Source organism: Pristiophorus japonicus, chromosome 3 (assembly GCF_044704955.1).
Source record: "Pristiophorus japonicus isolate sPriJap1 chromosome 3, sPriJap1.hap1, whole genome shotgun sequence".
Classification (NCBI taxonomy): Eukaryota; Metazoa; Chordata; class Chondrichthyes; family Pristiophoridae; genus Pristiophorus; species Pristiophorus japonicus.
Genome location: NC_091979.1, coordinates 187,615,185 through 187,629,485, shown reverse-complemented (window position 1 = coordinate 187,629,485; position 14,301 = coordinate 187,615,185). Strand labels below are relative to the sequence as shown.

At 46.9% G+C, this 14,301-nt stretch overlaps 1 protein-coding gene across 3 annotated transcripts in view; it reads right to left on the bottom strand.

The window, feature by feature from the left end:
* The window catches only part of agap1 (ArfGAP with GTPase domain, ankyrin repeat and PH domain 1), a 1,020,940-nt gene that overhangs the window by 312,176 nt on the left and 694,463 nt on the right, over positions 1 to 14,301 (bottom strand). For all 3 annotated transcript variants that reach the window (XM_070876105.1, XM_070876104.1, XM_070876106.1), the window contains one exon: positions 13,034 to 13,138. In XM_070876105.1, coding sequence (XP_070732206.1) covers positions 13,034 to 13,138 — 105 coding nt within the window. The remainder of the gene's footprint in view (positions 1 to 13,033; positions 13,139 to 14,301) is intronic.

Genomic DNA, 14,301 nt, shown 5'->3' with positions numbered 1-14,301 from the left:
GGTCCTACAGGAAGATTTTAGGGAGCGAGAAAGAAAATTAAATGGTAGAACCTCAAAGGTAGTAATCTCTGGGTTATTACCAGTGTCACGTGCTAATGAGTACAAGAATAGAAGGATAGAGAGGATGAATGCGTGGCTGGAGTGTTGGTGCAGGAGGGAGGTATCTTGTATTTCACCATCTAGCAAAATGACTATAAGTATGTAACTGTAACTCATGCATACTGTACCTGTACCCTTGTAATGCACACCCTAACCACAGGGAGTGAGCTCCTCACCTGGGCTTCCAGGTATAAAAGGGGAGGTCCCACCCAGGATCAGCACTCTTTAGTCCTGGGAATAAAGTGAAGGTCACAGAGTGACCGTGTCTGAGATATCCATGCCTCGTGTGAGTTTGTAACAAGGTGCAGAAACACATCATCTGTCGACGAGAAACGGGAATCACCAAACCACGAGGATGGCCACCGGCAGCACAGAGGAATGTTACTGTGTGGGTGAGGACTGGGACGACGACACAAAGGACTGGCTGGAAGAGGCAGTGGCTGACAAGTGGAGGGCGCATCTACTGATCAGCTGTGGTCCACAGACATATGCGCTAATGAAAGACCTGCTCGCACCCTAAAAGCCAGCGGACAAGTCCTTCGAAGAGCTCAGCCAGCTGATCAGTGAGCATCTCAAGCCGGCAAGTAGCGTACACATGGCCCGGCACCAGTTCTACTCTCACCGGCGTCGGGAGGGTCAAAACATCTTGGACTTCGTGGCGGAACTGCAGCGTTTAGCCAGTCTCTGTAAATTCTCTGATGCCTGCAAGGGGGAGATGTTAAGGGACTTATTCACCGAGGGCATTAATCATGCCGACATTTTCAGGAAGCCCATAAAGACTAAGGATTTGACTTTAGAAGGGGCGGCGTTGATAGCTCAGACCTTTATGATGGGAAAGAGGAGACCAAGCTAATCTGCGCACACAGGCCTGGTTTTAAAGTTGCGTTGAACCAGGGAATCAATGTTATAAAAATGACACAGAATCTCACAGGCAGGCAAGGGCAATTCGACACCATTCAGGCAGGCAGGCAAGGACAATTCGACACCACCCAGGTAGCAAGCTCCTGGCAACAGGGACAATGGAAAGGGGATCGGCAATTCATGCCATCGCGAGGAACAACACATCCTGTGATGGGACAATTAACATCCCCCATCAGAGTGCTTAGAAACAGCCAAAAGGGCCATCAGAGAGGAATGCCTGGGAATAGTCCTTTTGTTAACAGCAATCTCAGCTCATGTTGTAGATGTGGGAGCAGACACACTGCAAAAATCTGCAGGTTCCAACTTTACACCTGTAGGATTTGTAATGTCAAGGGACACCTGGCCAGGATGTGCAAAAAGGCAGTAGCGAGGCTAGTCTGCGAGACAGAGGAACCAGACGAGGGTCTGAAATGCAGGATGAGGCCTGGGGAACAACCATGGATGCTGAAGTTCAAAGAGTTCATGTGGCTGACGTCTACAGCTCATACACCAAAACGCCACCCATGATGATGAAAGTCTTACTGAATGGCATCCCGGTGCACATGGAGCTAGCCAGTCACTCATGAGCGCCCAACAATTTGAGAGACTATGGACACACAGAGCTAGCAGGCCCAAATTGGAACGCATTGAGACGCAGCTACGTACGTACACCAAAGAGATCATCCCAGTGCTGGGCAATGCAAACTTGGTGGTAACGCAGAATGGATCACAGAACTGGCTGCCACTCTGGATTGTTCTGGGAAATGGCCCCGTGCTCTTGGGGAGGAGTTGGCTAGCTGAGATGAATTGGAAATGGGGGGATGTGCACGCCATTTCATCCGTGGGGCGAAGTTCATGCTCGCAGGTATTGCAAAAATTCGAGTCACTCTTTCAACCCGGTGTTGGAACGTTCAAGGGCACCAAAGTAGTGATACACATCACTCCGGACGTCAGACCAGTGCACCACAAAGCCAGAGCAGTGCCGTACGTGATGCGTGAAAAAATTGAAAGTGAACTGGACAGGCTGCTCAGAGAGGGCATCATTTCGCCTGTTGAATTCAGCGACTGGGCAAGTCCCATTGTTCCCGTCCTCAAAGCAGATGGCTCGGTCAGGATTTGTGGCGACTACAAAGCCATCATCAACCGAGTGTCGCTGCAAGACCAATACCCGCTCCCGAGAGCGGAGGACCTTTTTGCCACGCTAGCAGGTGGTAAGCTGTTCACGAAGCTGGACCTTACTTCGGCCTACATGACTCAGGAACTGGCTGAAGAATCCAAGTTTCTGACCACCATCACGACACACAAAGGATTATTTGTTTACAATAGGTGCCCGTTTGGCATTCGTTCGGCAGCAGCTATCTTTCAGCGAAACATAGAAAGCTTGCTCAAGTCCATCCCTGGAATGATCGTGTTCCAAGACGACGACCTTATAACGGGTCAAGACACCGAGGAACACCTCCACAACCTGGAGGAGGTGCTACGCCGATTGGAATGGGTAGGCCTGCGGCTGAAAAAGGCCAAGTGCGTGTTTTTGGCCCCAGAGGTCGAGTTCCTGGGTAGGTGGGTTGCCGCAGATGGGATCCGGCCTACCGAATCAAAAACTGAGGCAATTCGCCGGGCGCCCAGGCCCGACAACACGTCGGAGTTGCGATCATTCCTAGGACTCTTTAACTATTTTGGGAACTTCCTGCCGAACTTAAGCACATTGTTGGAGCCGTTACACATGCTCCTGCATAAAGGTTGTGAATGGTCTTGGGGGGATTGTCAAGAATGGGCTTTCAATAAGGCGAGGAGCCTGCTGTATTCCAACAAACTGTTGGCTTTGTATCACCCCTGTAAAAAGCTGGTTTTAACATGAGATGCATCATCCTATGGGGTTGAGTGTGTGTTGCAGTAGGGTAACGATGACGCCGACTCCAACCGGTGGCTTACGCCTCCAGGTCGCTCTCCCAGGCAGAGCGTGGATACGGCATGGTCGAGAAGGAGGCACTCGCGTGTGTGTACGGTGTGAAAAAGATGCACCAGTACCTTTTCGGTAGACGATTCGAGCTAGAGACGGACCACAAGCCGTTAACATCCCTGTTGTCCGACAGCAAGGCTGTCAACGCTAACGCGTCAGCTCGCATACAAAGATGGGCCTTCACGCTGGCTGCGCATGTCTACACCATACGGCACCGGCCAGGCACTGAAAATTGCGCTGACGCGCTCAGCAGGCTCCCACTGGCCACCACCGAGGGTGCGTCGGAGCAGAGCACCGAGATGGTCATGGCCGTTGAGGCTTTTGACACTGTGGACTCCCCCATCACAGCCCGCCAGATCAAATTCTGGACCAACAGGGACCCCCTCCTATCCACGATAAAGAAATGTGTCCTGACTGGGGACTGGGCGCCCGTACACAGGGCGTACCCCGAGGAAGTCAGGCCGTTTCAGAGACAGATGGATGAATTCTCCGTCCAAGCCGACTGCCTTTTATGGGGCAGCCGGGTTGTCATGCCCCAGAAAGGAAGGGAAGTGTCCATAGCGAGCACCCTGGCATCGTGTTAATGAAGGCCATTGCCCGGTCACACGTATGGTGGCCGGGGATTGACATAGACCTGGAACACTGGGTTCGCAGGTGCACGACGTGTGCCCAGCTGGGCAATGCCCCCAGGGAGGCCCCACTCAGCCCTTGGCCCTGGCCCACCAGTCCATGGTCACGTAGTCACGTGGACTATGCGGGCCCGTTCATGGGAAAAATGTTCCTGATCGTTGTCGATGTTCGTGCACGCCATAAGTCACTGTGGAGAGTCTGCGTACGGTTTTCGCGACCCACGGCTTGCCAGACATCCTGGTCAGCGATAATGGCCCGTGTTTTACCAGCCATGAATTCCAAGAGTTTATGTCAGGCAATGGGATCAAGCACGTCCAGATAGCACCGTTCAAGCCGGCCTCCAATGGCCAGGCAGAATGTGCGGTCCAAATCATAAAGCAGGGCTTGCTACGCATCCAAGGACCCTCCCTTCAGTACCGCCTATCACGCCTCCTGCTGGCCTACAGGTCCCGGCCGCACTCGCTTACGGGAGCCCTGCCAGCGGAACTCCTCATGAAACGCACGCTCAAGACGTGGCTGTTCCTTATTCACCCAGCCCTGGCAGACATTGTTGAGGGCAAGCGCCAGTCCCAAACCAAGTTCCATGATCGAGGCTCAAGGGGGAGGTGTATAGAAATAGATGGGGGTGGTCACAAGGGAGGGGGGGGTGGTCACAAGGGAGGGGGGGGGTGGTCACAAGGGAGGGGTTGGTCACAAGGCAGGGGACTGCGGGATTGATTAAAGAAACTATTACAGTAGTGAGGAGAGATGATATGTTAAAGGGATTAAAAAATGAGGTCATATGGGTTGAATTGAAAAATAAAACAGGGGAGATCATACTGCTGGGCGTGTATTATGGACCCTCAAACAGTGGGAGGGAGATAGAGGAGCAAATATGTAGGAAAATTGCTGTGAAGTCCAAAAACCAAAGGGTAGTAATAGTAGGGGATTTTAACTATCCAAATATTAATTGGGACAAATATAGTGTGAAGGGTATAGAGGGTGCGGAATTTTAAAAATGCATTCAAGAGAACTTTTTTAGTCAGGATGTAAAAAGCCCAACACGAGACGGGGGGGTTTTGGATTTAGTTTTGGGGAATGAAGCTGGGCAGGTTGAAGGGGTATTAGTGGGAGAGCACTTGGGTGCCAGTGACCATAATTCAGTCAGATTCAAGTTAGTTATAGATAAGGACAAGATAGACCAGGAATAAAAGTCCCAAATTGGGGAAAAGCTAACTTTGCTAAATTGAGGAGTGATTTGGCCATAGTGGAATGGAAACAGCTACTTGTGGGTAAATCAGTGGAACAGTGGGAGGCATTCAAGGAGGAGATCCGGAGGGCTCAGGCCAAACATGTGCCTGTCTGGCGTAAAAATAAAAAAGGGAAGGTGGCTCAACCGTGGCTATCAAGGGAAATCAGGGATAGTATTAAAGCCAAGGAAGCGGCATACAAATTGGCCAGAAATAGCAGCGAACCCGGAGACTGGGAGAAATTTAGAACTCAGCAGAGGAGGACAAAGGGTTTGATTAGGGCAGGGAAAATGGAGTACGAGAAGAAGCTTGCAGGGAACATTAAGACGGATTGCAAAAGTTTCTATAGATATGTAAAGAGAAAAAGGTTAGAAAAGACAAACGTAGTCAGAATCAGGGGAAGTCACAACGGGGAACAAAGAAATGGCGGACCAATTGAACAAGTACTTTGGTTCGGTATTCACTAAGGAGGACACTAACAACATTCCGGATATAAAAGGGGTCAGAGGATCTAGTAAGGAGGAGGAACTGAGGAAAATCCTTATTAGTCGGGAAATTGTGTTGGGGAAATTGATGGGATTGAAGGCCGATAAATCTCCAGGGCCTGATGTACTGCGTCCCAGAGTACTTAAGGAGGTGGCCTTGGAAATAGCGGATGCATTGACAGTCATTTTCCAACATTCCATTGACTCTGGATCAGTTCCTATCGAGTGGAGGGTAGCCAATGTAACCCCACTTTTTAAAAAAGGAGGGAGAGCGAAAACAGGGAATTATAGACCGGTCAGCCTGACATCGGTAGTGGGTAAAATGATGGAATCAATTATTAAGGATGTCATAGCAGCGCATTTGGAAAGAGGTGACATGATAGGTCCAAGTCAGCATGGATTTGTGAAAGGGAAATCATGCTTGACAAATCTTCTGGAATTTTTTGAGGATGTTTCCAGAAGAGTGGACAAGGGAGAACCAGTTGATGTGGTATATTTGGACTTTCATAAGGCTTTCGACAAGATCCCACACAAGAGATTAATGTGCAAAGTTAAAGCACATGGGATTGGGGGTAGTGTGCTGACATGGATTGAGAACTGGTTGTCAGACAGGAAGCAAAGAGTAGGAGTAAATGGGTACTTTTCAGAATGGCAGGCGGTGACTAGTGGGGTACCGCAAGGTTCTGTGCTGGGGCCCCAGCTGTTTACACTGTACATTAATGATTTAGACGAGGGGATTAAATGTAGTATCTCCAAATTTGCGGATGACACTAAGTTGGGTGGCAGTGTGAGCTGCGAGGAGGATGCTATGAGGCTGCAGAGTGACTTGGATAGGTTAGGTGAGTGGGCAAATGCATGGCAGATGAAGTATAATGTGGATAAATGTGAGGTTATCCACTTGTGTGGTAAAAACAGAGAGACAGACTATTATCTGAATGTGACAGATTAGGAAAAGGGGAGGTGCAACGAGACCTGGGTGTCATGGTACATCAGTCATTGAAGGTTGGCATGCAGGTACAGCAGGCGGTTTGGAAAGCAAATGGCATGTTGGCCTTCATAGCGAGGGGATTTGAGTACAGGGGCAGGGAGGTGTTACTACAGTTGTACAGGGCCTTGGTGAGGCCACATCTGGAGTATTGTGTACAATTTTGGTCTCCTAACCTGAGGAAGGACATTCTTGCTATTGAGGGAGTGCAGCGAAGGTTCACCAGACTGATTCCTGGGATGGCGGGACTGATTTATCAAGAAAGACTGGATCAACTGGGCTTGTATTCACTGGAGTTCAGAAAATGAGAGGGGACCTCATAGAAACGTTTAAAATTCTGATGGGTTTAGACAGGTTAGATGCAGGAAGAATGTTCACAATGTTGGGGAAGTCCAGAACCAGGGGTCACAGTGTAAGGATAAGGGGTAAGCCATTTAGAACCGAGATGAGGAGAAACTTCTTCACCCAGAGAGTGGTGAACCTGTGGAATTCTCTACCACAGAAAGTTGTTGAGGCCAATTCACTAAATATATTCAAAAAGGAGTTATATGTAGTCCTTACTACTCGGGGGATCAAGGGGTATGGCGAGAAAGCAGGAATGGGGTACTGAAGTTGCATGTTCAGCCATGAACTCATTGAATGGCGGTGCAGGCTAGAAGGGCCGAATGGCCTACTCCTGCACCTATTTTCTATGTTTCTATGTGTCATTAAAGAAAAAGGGTGGGAATAACAATTCTGGATGTCTAGGGTCTTGCAGGGGAGAAGAAAGAAAAAAAGGGAAGCTTATGTCATACTGACAGCTAAATAACATAGAAACATAGAAAGTTATAACGCAGAAGGAGGCCATTTCGGCCCATCATGTCTGCACCGGATGACAAAGAGCCGCACAGACTTTCGTCAGCAGCCCTAAAGGTTACATACAAACCCATGAACAATGACGGAAAGGCAAAGAGCACTCAGCCCGCCCCACTTGACTGCAACACCCCTTACACTAAAAACATCTACACTCAACCCCAACTGGAGCCATGTGATCTTCTGGGAGAGGCAAAAACCAGATAAAAATACAGGCCAATTTAGGGAGAAAAAATCTGGGAAAATTCCTCTCCGACCCATCCAGGCGATTGAAACTAGTGTAGGAGATCACCCTGGCCGCATTCTATTCCCTGCAGTACTTACCATTAAACCTGCGCCGTCCAACAAAAGGTCATCTAGTCTAATCCCAATTACCAGCTCTAGGTCCGTAACCCTGCAGGTTACGGCATTTTAAGTGCCTATTCAACCACCTCTTAAAAGAGATGAGGGTTTCTGCATCCATCACTCTTCCAGGCAGCGAGTTCCAAATCCACACAACCCTCTGTGTAAAGAAGCCCCCCCCTCAAATCCACTCCAAACCTTCCACCAACCACCTTAAAACTATGTCCCTTCGTAATAGCCCCCTCCACCAATGAAATAGACCCTTACTATCCACTATGTCCAGGCCTCTCAATATTTTTGTACACCTCGATGAGGTCTCCTCTCAACCTCCTCTGTTCCAAGGAGAACAAACCCAGCCTATCCAATCTGTTCTCATTACTAAGATTTCCCATCCCAGGCAGCATCCTAGTAAATCTCCTCTGCACCCTCTCTAGTGCAATCACGTCCTTCCTATAATACGGCGACCAGAACTGCAAGCAGTACTCCAGCTGTGGCCTAACCAAAGTATTATACAATTTAAGCATAACCTTTCTGCTCTTATATTCTATGCCTTGGCGAATAAAGGCAAGCATTCAGTATGCCTTCTTAACCACCTTATCCACCTGGCCTGCTACTTTCAGGGATCTGAGGACAAGCACTCCAAAGTCCCTTTGTTCATATACATCAATGATTTAGATGAAGGAATTGAGTGTAATATCTCCAAGTTTGCAGATGACTCTAAACTGGGTGGCGGTGAGAGCTTTAGGGGACGCTAAGAGGTTGCATGTGACTTGGACAGGTTAGGTGAGTGGGCAAATGCATGGCAGATGCAGTATAATTTGGATATATGTGAGGTTATCCACTTTGGGGGCAAAAACGCAAAGACAGAATATTATCTGAATGGCGGCAGATTAGGAAAAGGGGAGGTGCAATGAGACCTGGGTGTCATGGTTCATCAGTCATTGAAAGTTGGCATACAGGTACAGCAGGTGGTGAAGGCGGCAAATGGTATGTTGGCCTTCATAGCTAGGGGATTTGAATATAGGAGCAGGGAGGTCTTACTGCAGTTGTACAGGGCCTTGGTGAGGCCTCACCTGGAATATTGTGTTCTGTTTTGGTCTCCTAATCTGAGGAAGGACGTTCTTGCTATTGAGGGAGTGCAGCGAAGGTCCACCAGATTGATTCCCGGAATGGCGGGACTGACATATGAGTAGAGACTGGATCAACTGGGCCTTTATACATTGGAGTTTAGAAGGATGAGAGGGGATCTCATAGAAACATATAAGATTCTGACGGGACGGGACAGGTTAGATGCGGGTAGAATGTTCTCGATGTTGGGACAGTCCAGAACCAGGGGCCACCGTCTTAGGATAAGGGGTAGGCCATTTAGGACTGAGATGAGGAGAAACTTCTTCACTCAGAGAGTTATTAACCTGTGGAAATCCCTGCTGTTGATGCCAGTTCATTGGATATATTCAAGAGGAAGTTAGATATGGCCCTTATGGCTAAGGAGATCAAGGGGTATGGAGAGAAAGCAGGAAAGGGGTACTGAGGGAATGATCAGTCACGATCTTATTAAATGATGGTGCAGGCTCGAAGAGCCGAATGACCTACTCCTGCACCTATTTTCTATGTTTCATCTACACTATTAAGTGGCCTACCGCTTAATGTTTATACCCTTTCCTTATTAGCCTTCCCAAAATGCATCACCTCAAACTTCTCTGAATTAAATTCTATTTGTCATTGCTCTGCCCACCTGACCAGTAGATTGATATCCTCCTGCAGCCCATGACTTTTCTCTTCATTATCAACCACACAGCCAATTTTAATGTCGTCTGCAAACTTCTTAATCATACTTCCTATATTCAAATCTAAATCATTGATATATACCACAAAAAGCAAGGGACCAGTACCGAGCCCTGCGGAACCCCACTGGAAACATCCTTCCAGTTACAAAAACATCCATCAATCATTACCCTTTCCTTCCTACATCCAAGCCAATTTTGGATCCAACTTGCCACTTTGTCCTGGATATCATGGGCTTTAACCTTCATGACCAGTTACCATGCGGGACCTTATCAAAAGCCTTGCTAAAGTCCATACATACTAAATTGTATGCACTACCCTCTTGGTTATCTCCTCAAAAAATCAAATCAGGTTAGTCAAACATGATCTTCCCTTAACAAATCCGTGCTGACTGTCCCTAATTAATCCCTGTCTTTCCAAATGTAGATTTATCCTGTCTTTCAAAATTTTTTCCAATAAGTTTCCCACCACTAACGTTAGGCTGACAGGCCTGTAATTACTCGGCCTAGCCCTTTCTCCCTTCTTAAGCAAACAAAGGTACTACATTAGCAGTCCTCCAATCCTCCGGGGGTTGTAGAGTTCTGGAACTCACTGCCTGGAAGGGTGGTGGATGCAAAAACCCTCACCACATTTAAAAAGTGCTTGGATGGGCACTTGAAGTGCCATAGACTGCAGGGTTACAGACCGAGAGCTGGTAAGTGGGATTAGACTGGATCATCATCATCATCATAGGCAGTCCCTCGAAGTGAGCGTGGCTTGCTTCCACGCCAAAAAGGGATGAGTTCACAGGTGTTTCAATGAAGGACCTAATATTCCAGATCCCGAACTACATATTGAAGGGTGGAAGATGTCTGTGCGTGAATTTTTTTAACATGCGGCGACCGTTGCACACCAGCCACCACATGGGCTTGACAGAGCTAGCTCTTGGTCCAGTGGCAACGATTACCCAAGACGACTGGAGACTAGCTCTGCTGCACGGACCTAGCGCGCACACATATCGCAGTGTGGGCTGGCCCGTGCTGTCCCAGGGCCCTGACCTCTTCTGAGCCCCAAATTCACACCTCTCCTGGGCCCAGGTCACTTCCCTCTACATACTCTTGTACTCCTTCGCCCACCTGCTGTGCTTGCCCGCACTGCAATCAGCGACCTTTTAGACTGGATAACCTCTTGTTGGCTGGTGCAGATACGATGGTAAGTACCGCAGCAAATCGAAAACGGCCAGGGGATCTCCTGGACTAATTTCAATCGCCTGGATGGGTCGGAGAGGAATTTTTCAAGATTTTTTCCCCCAATTAACTCATTTTTGCCTCTCCCAGGAGATCACATGACTCCGGTTGGGGTGGAGTGTAGAATGTTTCAGTGCAAGGGGTGTCGCAGTTGTGTGGGGCGGACTGGTTGGGCTGGGTAATCTTTACCTTTCCGCCATTGTTCATAGGTTTATATGTAATCTTCAGGGCTACTGACGAAGGGTCGTGTGGCTCTTTGTCGGCCGGCGTGGACATGATGGGCCGAAATGGCCTCCTTCTGAGCTGTAGATTTCTATGTTTGTATTTTTGGGCGCACACAAAGATTGGATGAGGCTCCAGTGACCCGACAGTAGACCCCAGTGCAAGTCAGTGCCTCCTGGAGAATTGCGGTGGAGGGGAGGCGACGTAGGGTATGAAGAAATAAGTGGTGAGGACTATTTCCCAAGGAGATATAAAAATTGGCATTGTCATTTCATACATTGTGACAGATAGTTCAAGCCTTCATCAAATAGATATTGGAGATGGGGAGGGTAGTGTGATTGAGTAGCTTGTTTGAATGCCTATTACAGAGCACCACTTAAATTGAAGAAGATGCAAAAACGATTTACACGGATAATACCAGAACTGAGAGATTCCAACCATCAGGAAAGATTGAACAGGCTGGGTTCTTTTCTCTAGAAAAGAGGCTGAGAGGTGACCTAGATGTAGAGAAGATGTTTCCACTTGTGGGGAGTACAAAACTCGAGGCCATAAATGAAAGTCACTAATAAATTGCATTTGGAAAGCAGTGACAGGATCGGTCCAAGTCAGCATGGATTTATGAAAGGGAAATCATACTTGACAAATCTTGTAGAATTTTTTGAGGATGTAACTAGTAGAGTGGACAAGGGAGAACTAGTGGATGTGGTGGATCTAGACTTTTAAAAGGCTTTTGACAAGGTCCCACACAAGAAATTAGTGTGCAAAATTAAAGCACATGGTAATGAGGTAATGTATTGACATGGATAGAGAACTGGTTGGCAGACAGGAAGCAGAGAGTCAGAATAAACGGGTCCTTTTCAGAATGGCAGGCAGTGACCAGTGGGGTGCCACAGGGCTCAGTGCTGGGACCCCAGCTATTTACAATATACATCAATGATTTGGATGAAGGAATTGAATGTAATATCTCCAAATTTGCAGATGACACTAAGCTTGGTGGCGGTGTGAGCTGTGAGAGGATGCTAAGAAGCTGTAGGGTGACTTGGACAGGTTAGGTGAGTGGGAAAATGCATGGCAGATGCAGTATAATGTGGATAAATGTGAGGTTATCCACTTTGGGGGCAAAAACATGAAGACAGAATATTATCTGAATGGTGACAGATTAGGAAAAGGGGAGGTGCAATGAGACCTGAGTGTCACTGAAGGTTGGCATGCAGGTACAGCAGGCGGTGAAGGCGGCAAATGGCATGTTGGCCTTCATAGCTAGAGGATTTGAGTGTAGGAGCAGGGAGGTTTTACTGCAGTTGTACAGAGCCTTGGTGAGGCCACGCCTGGAATATTGTGTTCAGTTTTGGTCTCCTAATCTGAGGAAGGACCATCTTGCTATTGAGGGAGTACAGCGAAGGTTCACCAGACTGATTCCCGGGATGGCAGGACTGACATATGAGGAGAGACTGAATCAACTGGGCTTGTAGTCACTGGAGTTTAGAAAAATGAGAGGGAATCTCATAGAAACATATAAAATTTTGACAGGATTGGACAGGTTAGAGGCAGGAAGAATGTTCCCATTGCTGGGGAGTTCCAGAACCAGGGGTCACAGTCTAAGAATAAGGGGTAAGCCATTTAGGACCGAGATGAGGAGAAACTTCTTCACCCAGAGAGTGGTTAACCTGTGGAATTCCCTACCACAGAGAGTTGTTGAGGCCAGTTCGTTAGATATATTCAAAAGGGAGTTAGATATGGCCCTAACGGTCAAAGGGATCAAGAGGTATGGAGAGAAAACAGGGAACGGGTATTGAGTTTGAATGATCAGCCATGATCTTATTGAATGGTGGTGCAGGCCGAAGGGCTGAATGGCCTGCTCCTGCACCTAATTTCTATATTTCTACATCCAATAAGAGATTCAGGAGAAATGTCTTTACCCAGAGAATGGTTAGAATGTGGAACTCGCTACCACATGGAGCAGTTGAGGCAAGTAACATAGGACAAGATAGATAAACACATGAGGAAGACAGGAATAGAAGGATATGATGATGAGGTAAGATAAAGTAGAGGAGACTCGTGTGAAACATAAACACCGGCACAGACCAGTTGGGCTGAATGGCCTGTTTCTGTATAATTCAATGTTATTTTGAAACTTACAGAAAGTAACTTTAAGCTAAATCCTAAATGACCGTGATGTTGAAATCTAAAGTTGGAAACAACCTGATTGGAAGTATCCACACAAACACCAGTTCAATTCTACAACAGCTCCTCCTTCCACCTGTCTGCAGTGTGAATAGCTAGAGTTTGAAAAGAGCCAGATGAATTTGCATACTTACATGTAAACTAGGATGATACGTCAAGAGCCCGTTATCACACAGCGTCACATACTTCTTCTTCCATTCTTTGTTTAGTGACTTCCCACTCCTCTTAAGTAGCATACCCTAAAAAAAAACAGAATAGATTTAAGAAACTGGAAGCTGCGTGCAGGTGGTTTCACCCGGCTAGATATTACGTGATCTTCTGGAATGTAACTTTTTTCAATCCTACATTTTTAGGGCCGCTGACAATCGCAAGCCTGCATGCGCCTCCTGGACATTACTTGCCACCCCTGGAAACAGTGGCAGCATCCAAAAGAATGCCCATCTCAGTGGCTAAAGCCCCTACCCATGTCTTCACCCATTGGCTTGACTCACATTTATCAGGAAGTGCTTCTCCAACACTTGGTGAGGATGGAAAATTAAAGCAAATTTAAAAAACACTTCTTGAATCCTAGGATTCAACCAGTGTGACACTGGATCTACCATACATCCACCCTATCTTCAACCATACAAAATCAATATGCAACTCTTGCGCCCCCTCGCATTTTTACCATATGACATTGTATCTATATCATTGTACCTATATCAAATACCTTGCAGCATCTGTTAAATGTGTCTTATACCATGATATACAAGACTATCAAATAACTCTGTTACTCTATATGTTCCTTAGTTTTCATTGTGCTGGACTGAGACACTTTCTGACACCTTAGAGACACCGTATCGTGTCTTACCATTTCCCGCCACTGGGTGGCACCCTTTCGGATTTGGGTCAGAGTGAAGCCGTACACAGTGAAGCAGCAGCATGGAGACAGCTCTTCATTTTGTTGTGAAATCTTTAACTTATTAATAGTTAAGAATTAGACCTTCATTTATGTGACCTCTTCAGAACCAGTTATTTAAGTCATTTCTCTTTATTGCTGCTTTATCCGATCGATCTGGGATTGTATTGTTCTCTTTGATGTACTGTAAGAAATCTACAGTCTGTCTTTCTGTTTATACTTTACAGTTCACCACATACATTTATTAAAGGATTTGGATTCTGAAGCTCTGATCTTTAGCCATATCTCTTGGTGTTGTGGTTGACACTAGCTGGGGAAATAGAGTTATCGCTTGCCGCAAGCTACATTCTTACAGAACCCAGTACATTCATTCCTCCTTTTTTTGCCTTAAAACACTAACTTTAATGAGTTAAAACATTTATCATACTTGTTACCATGAAAGCTTGATCAACGTTTATATTATAAAAATAAACAAATGGCAGTAAAATGGAAAGCAACCAAATA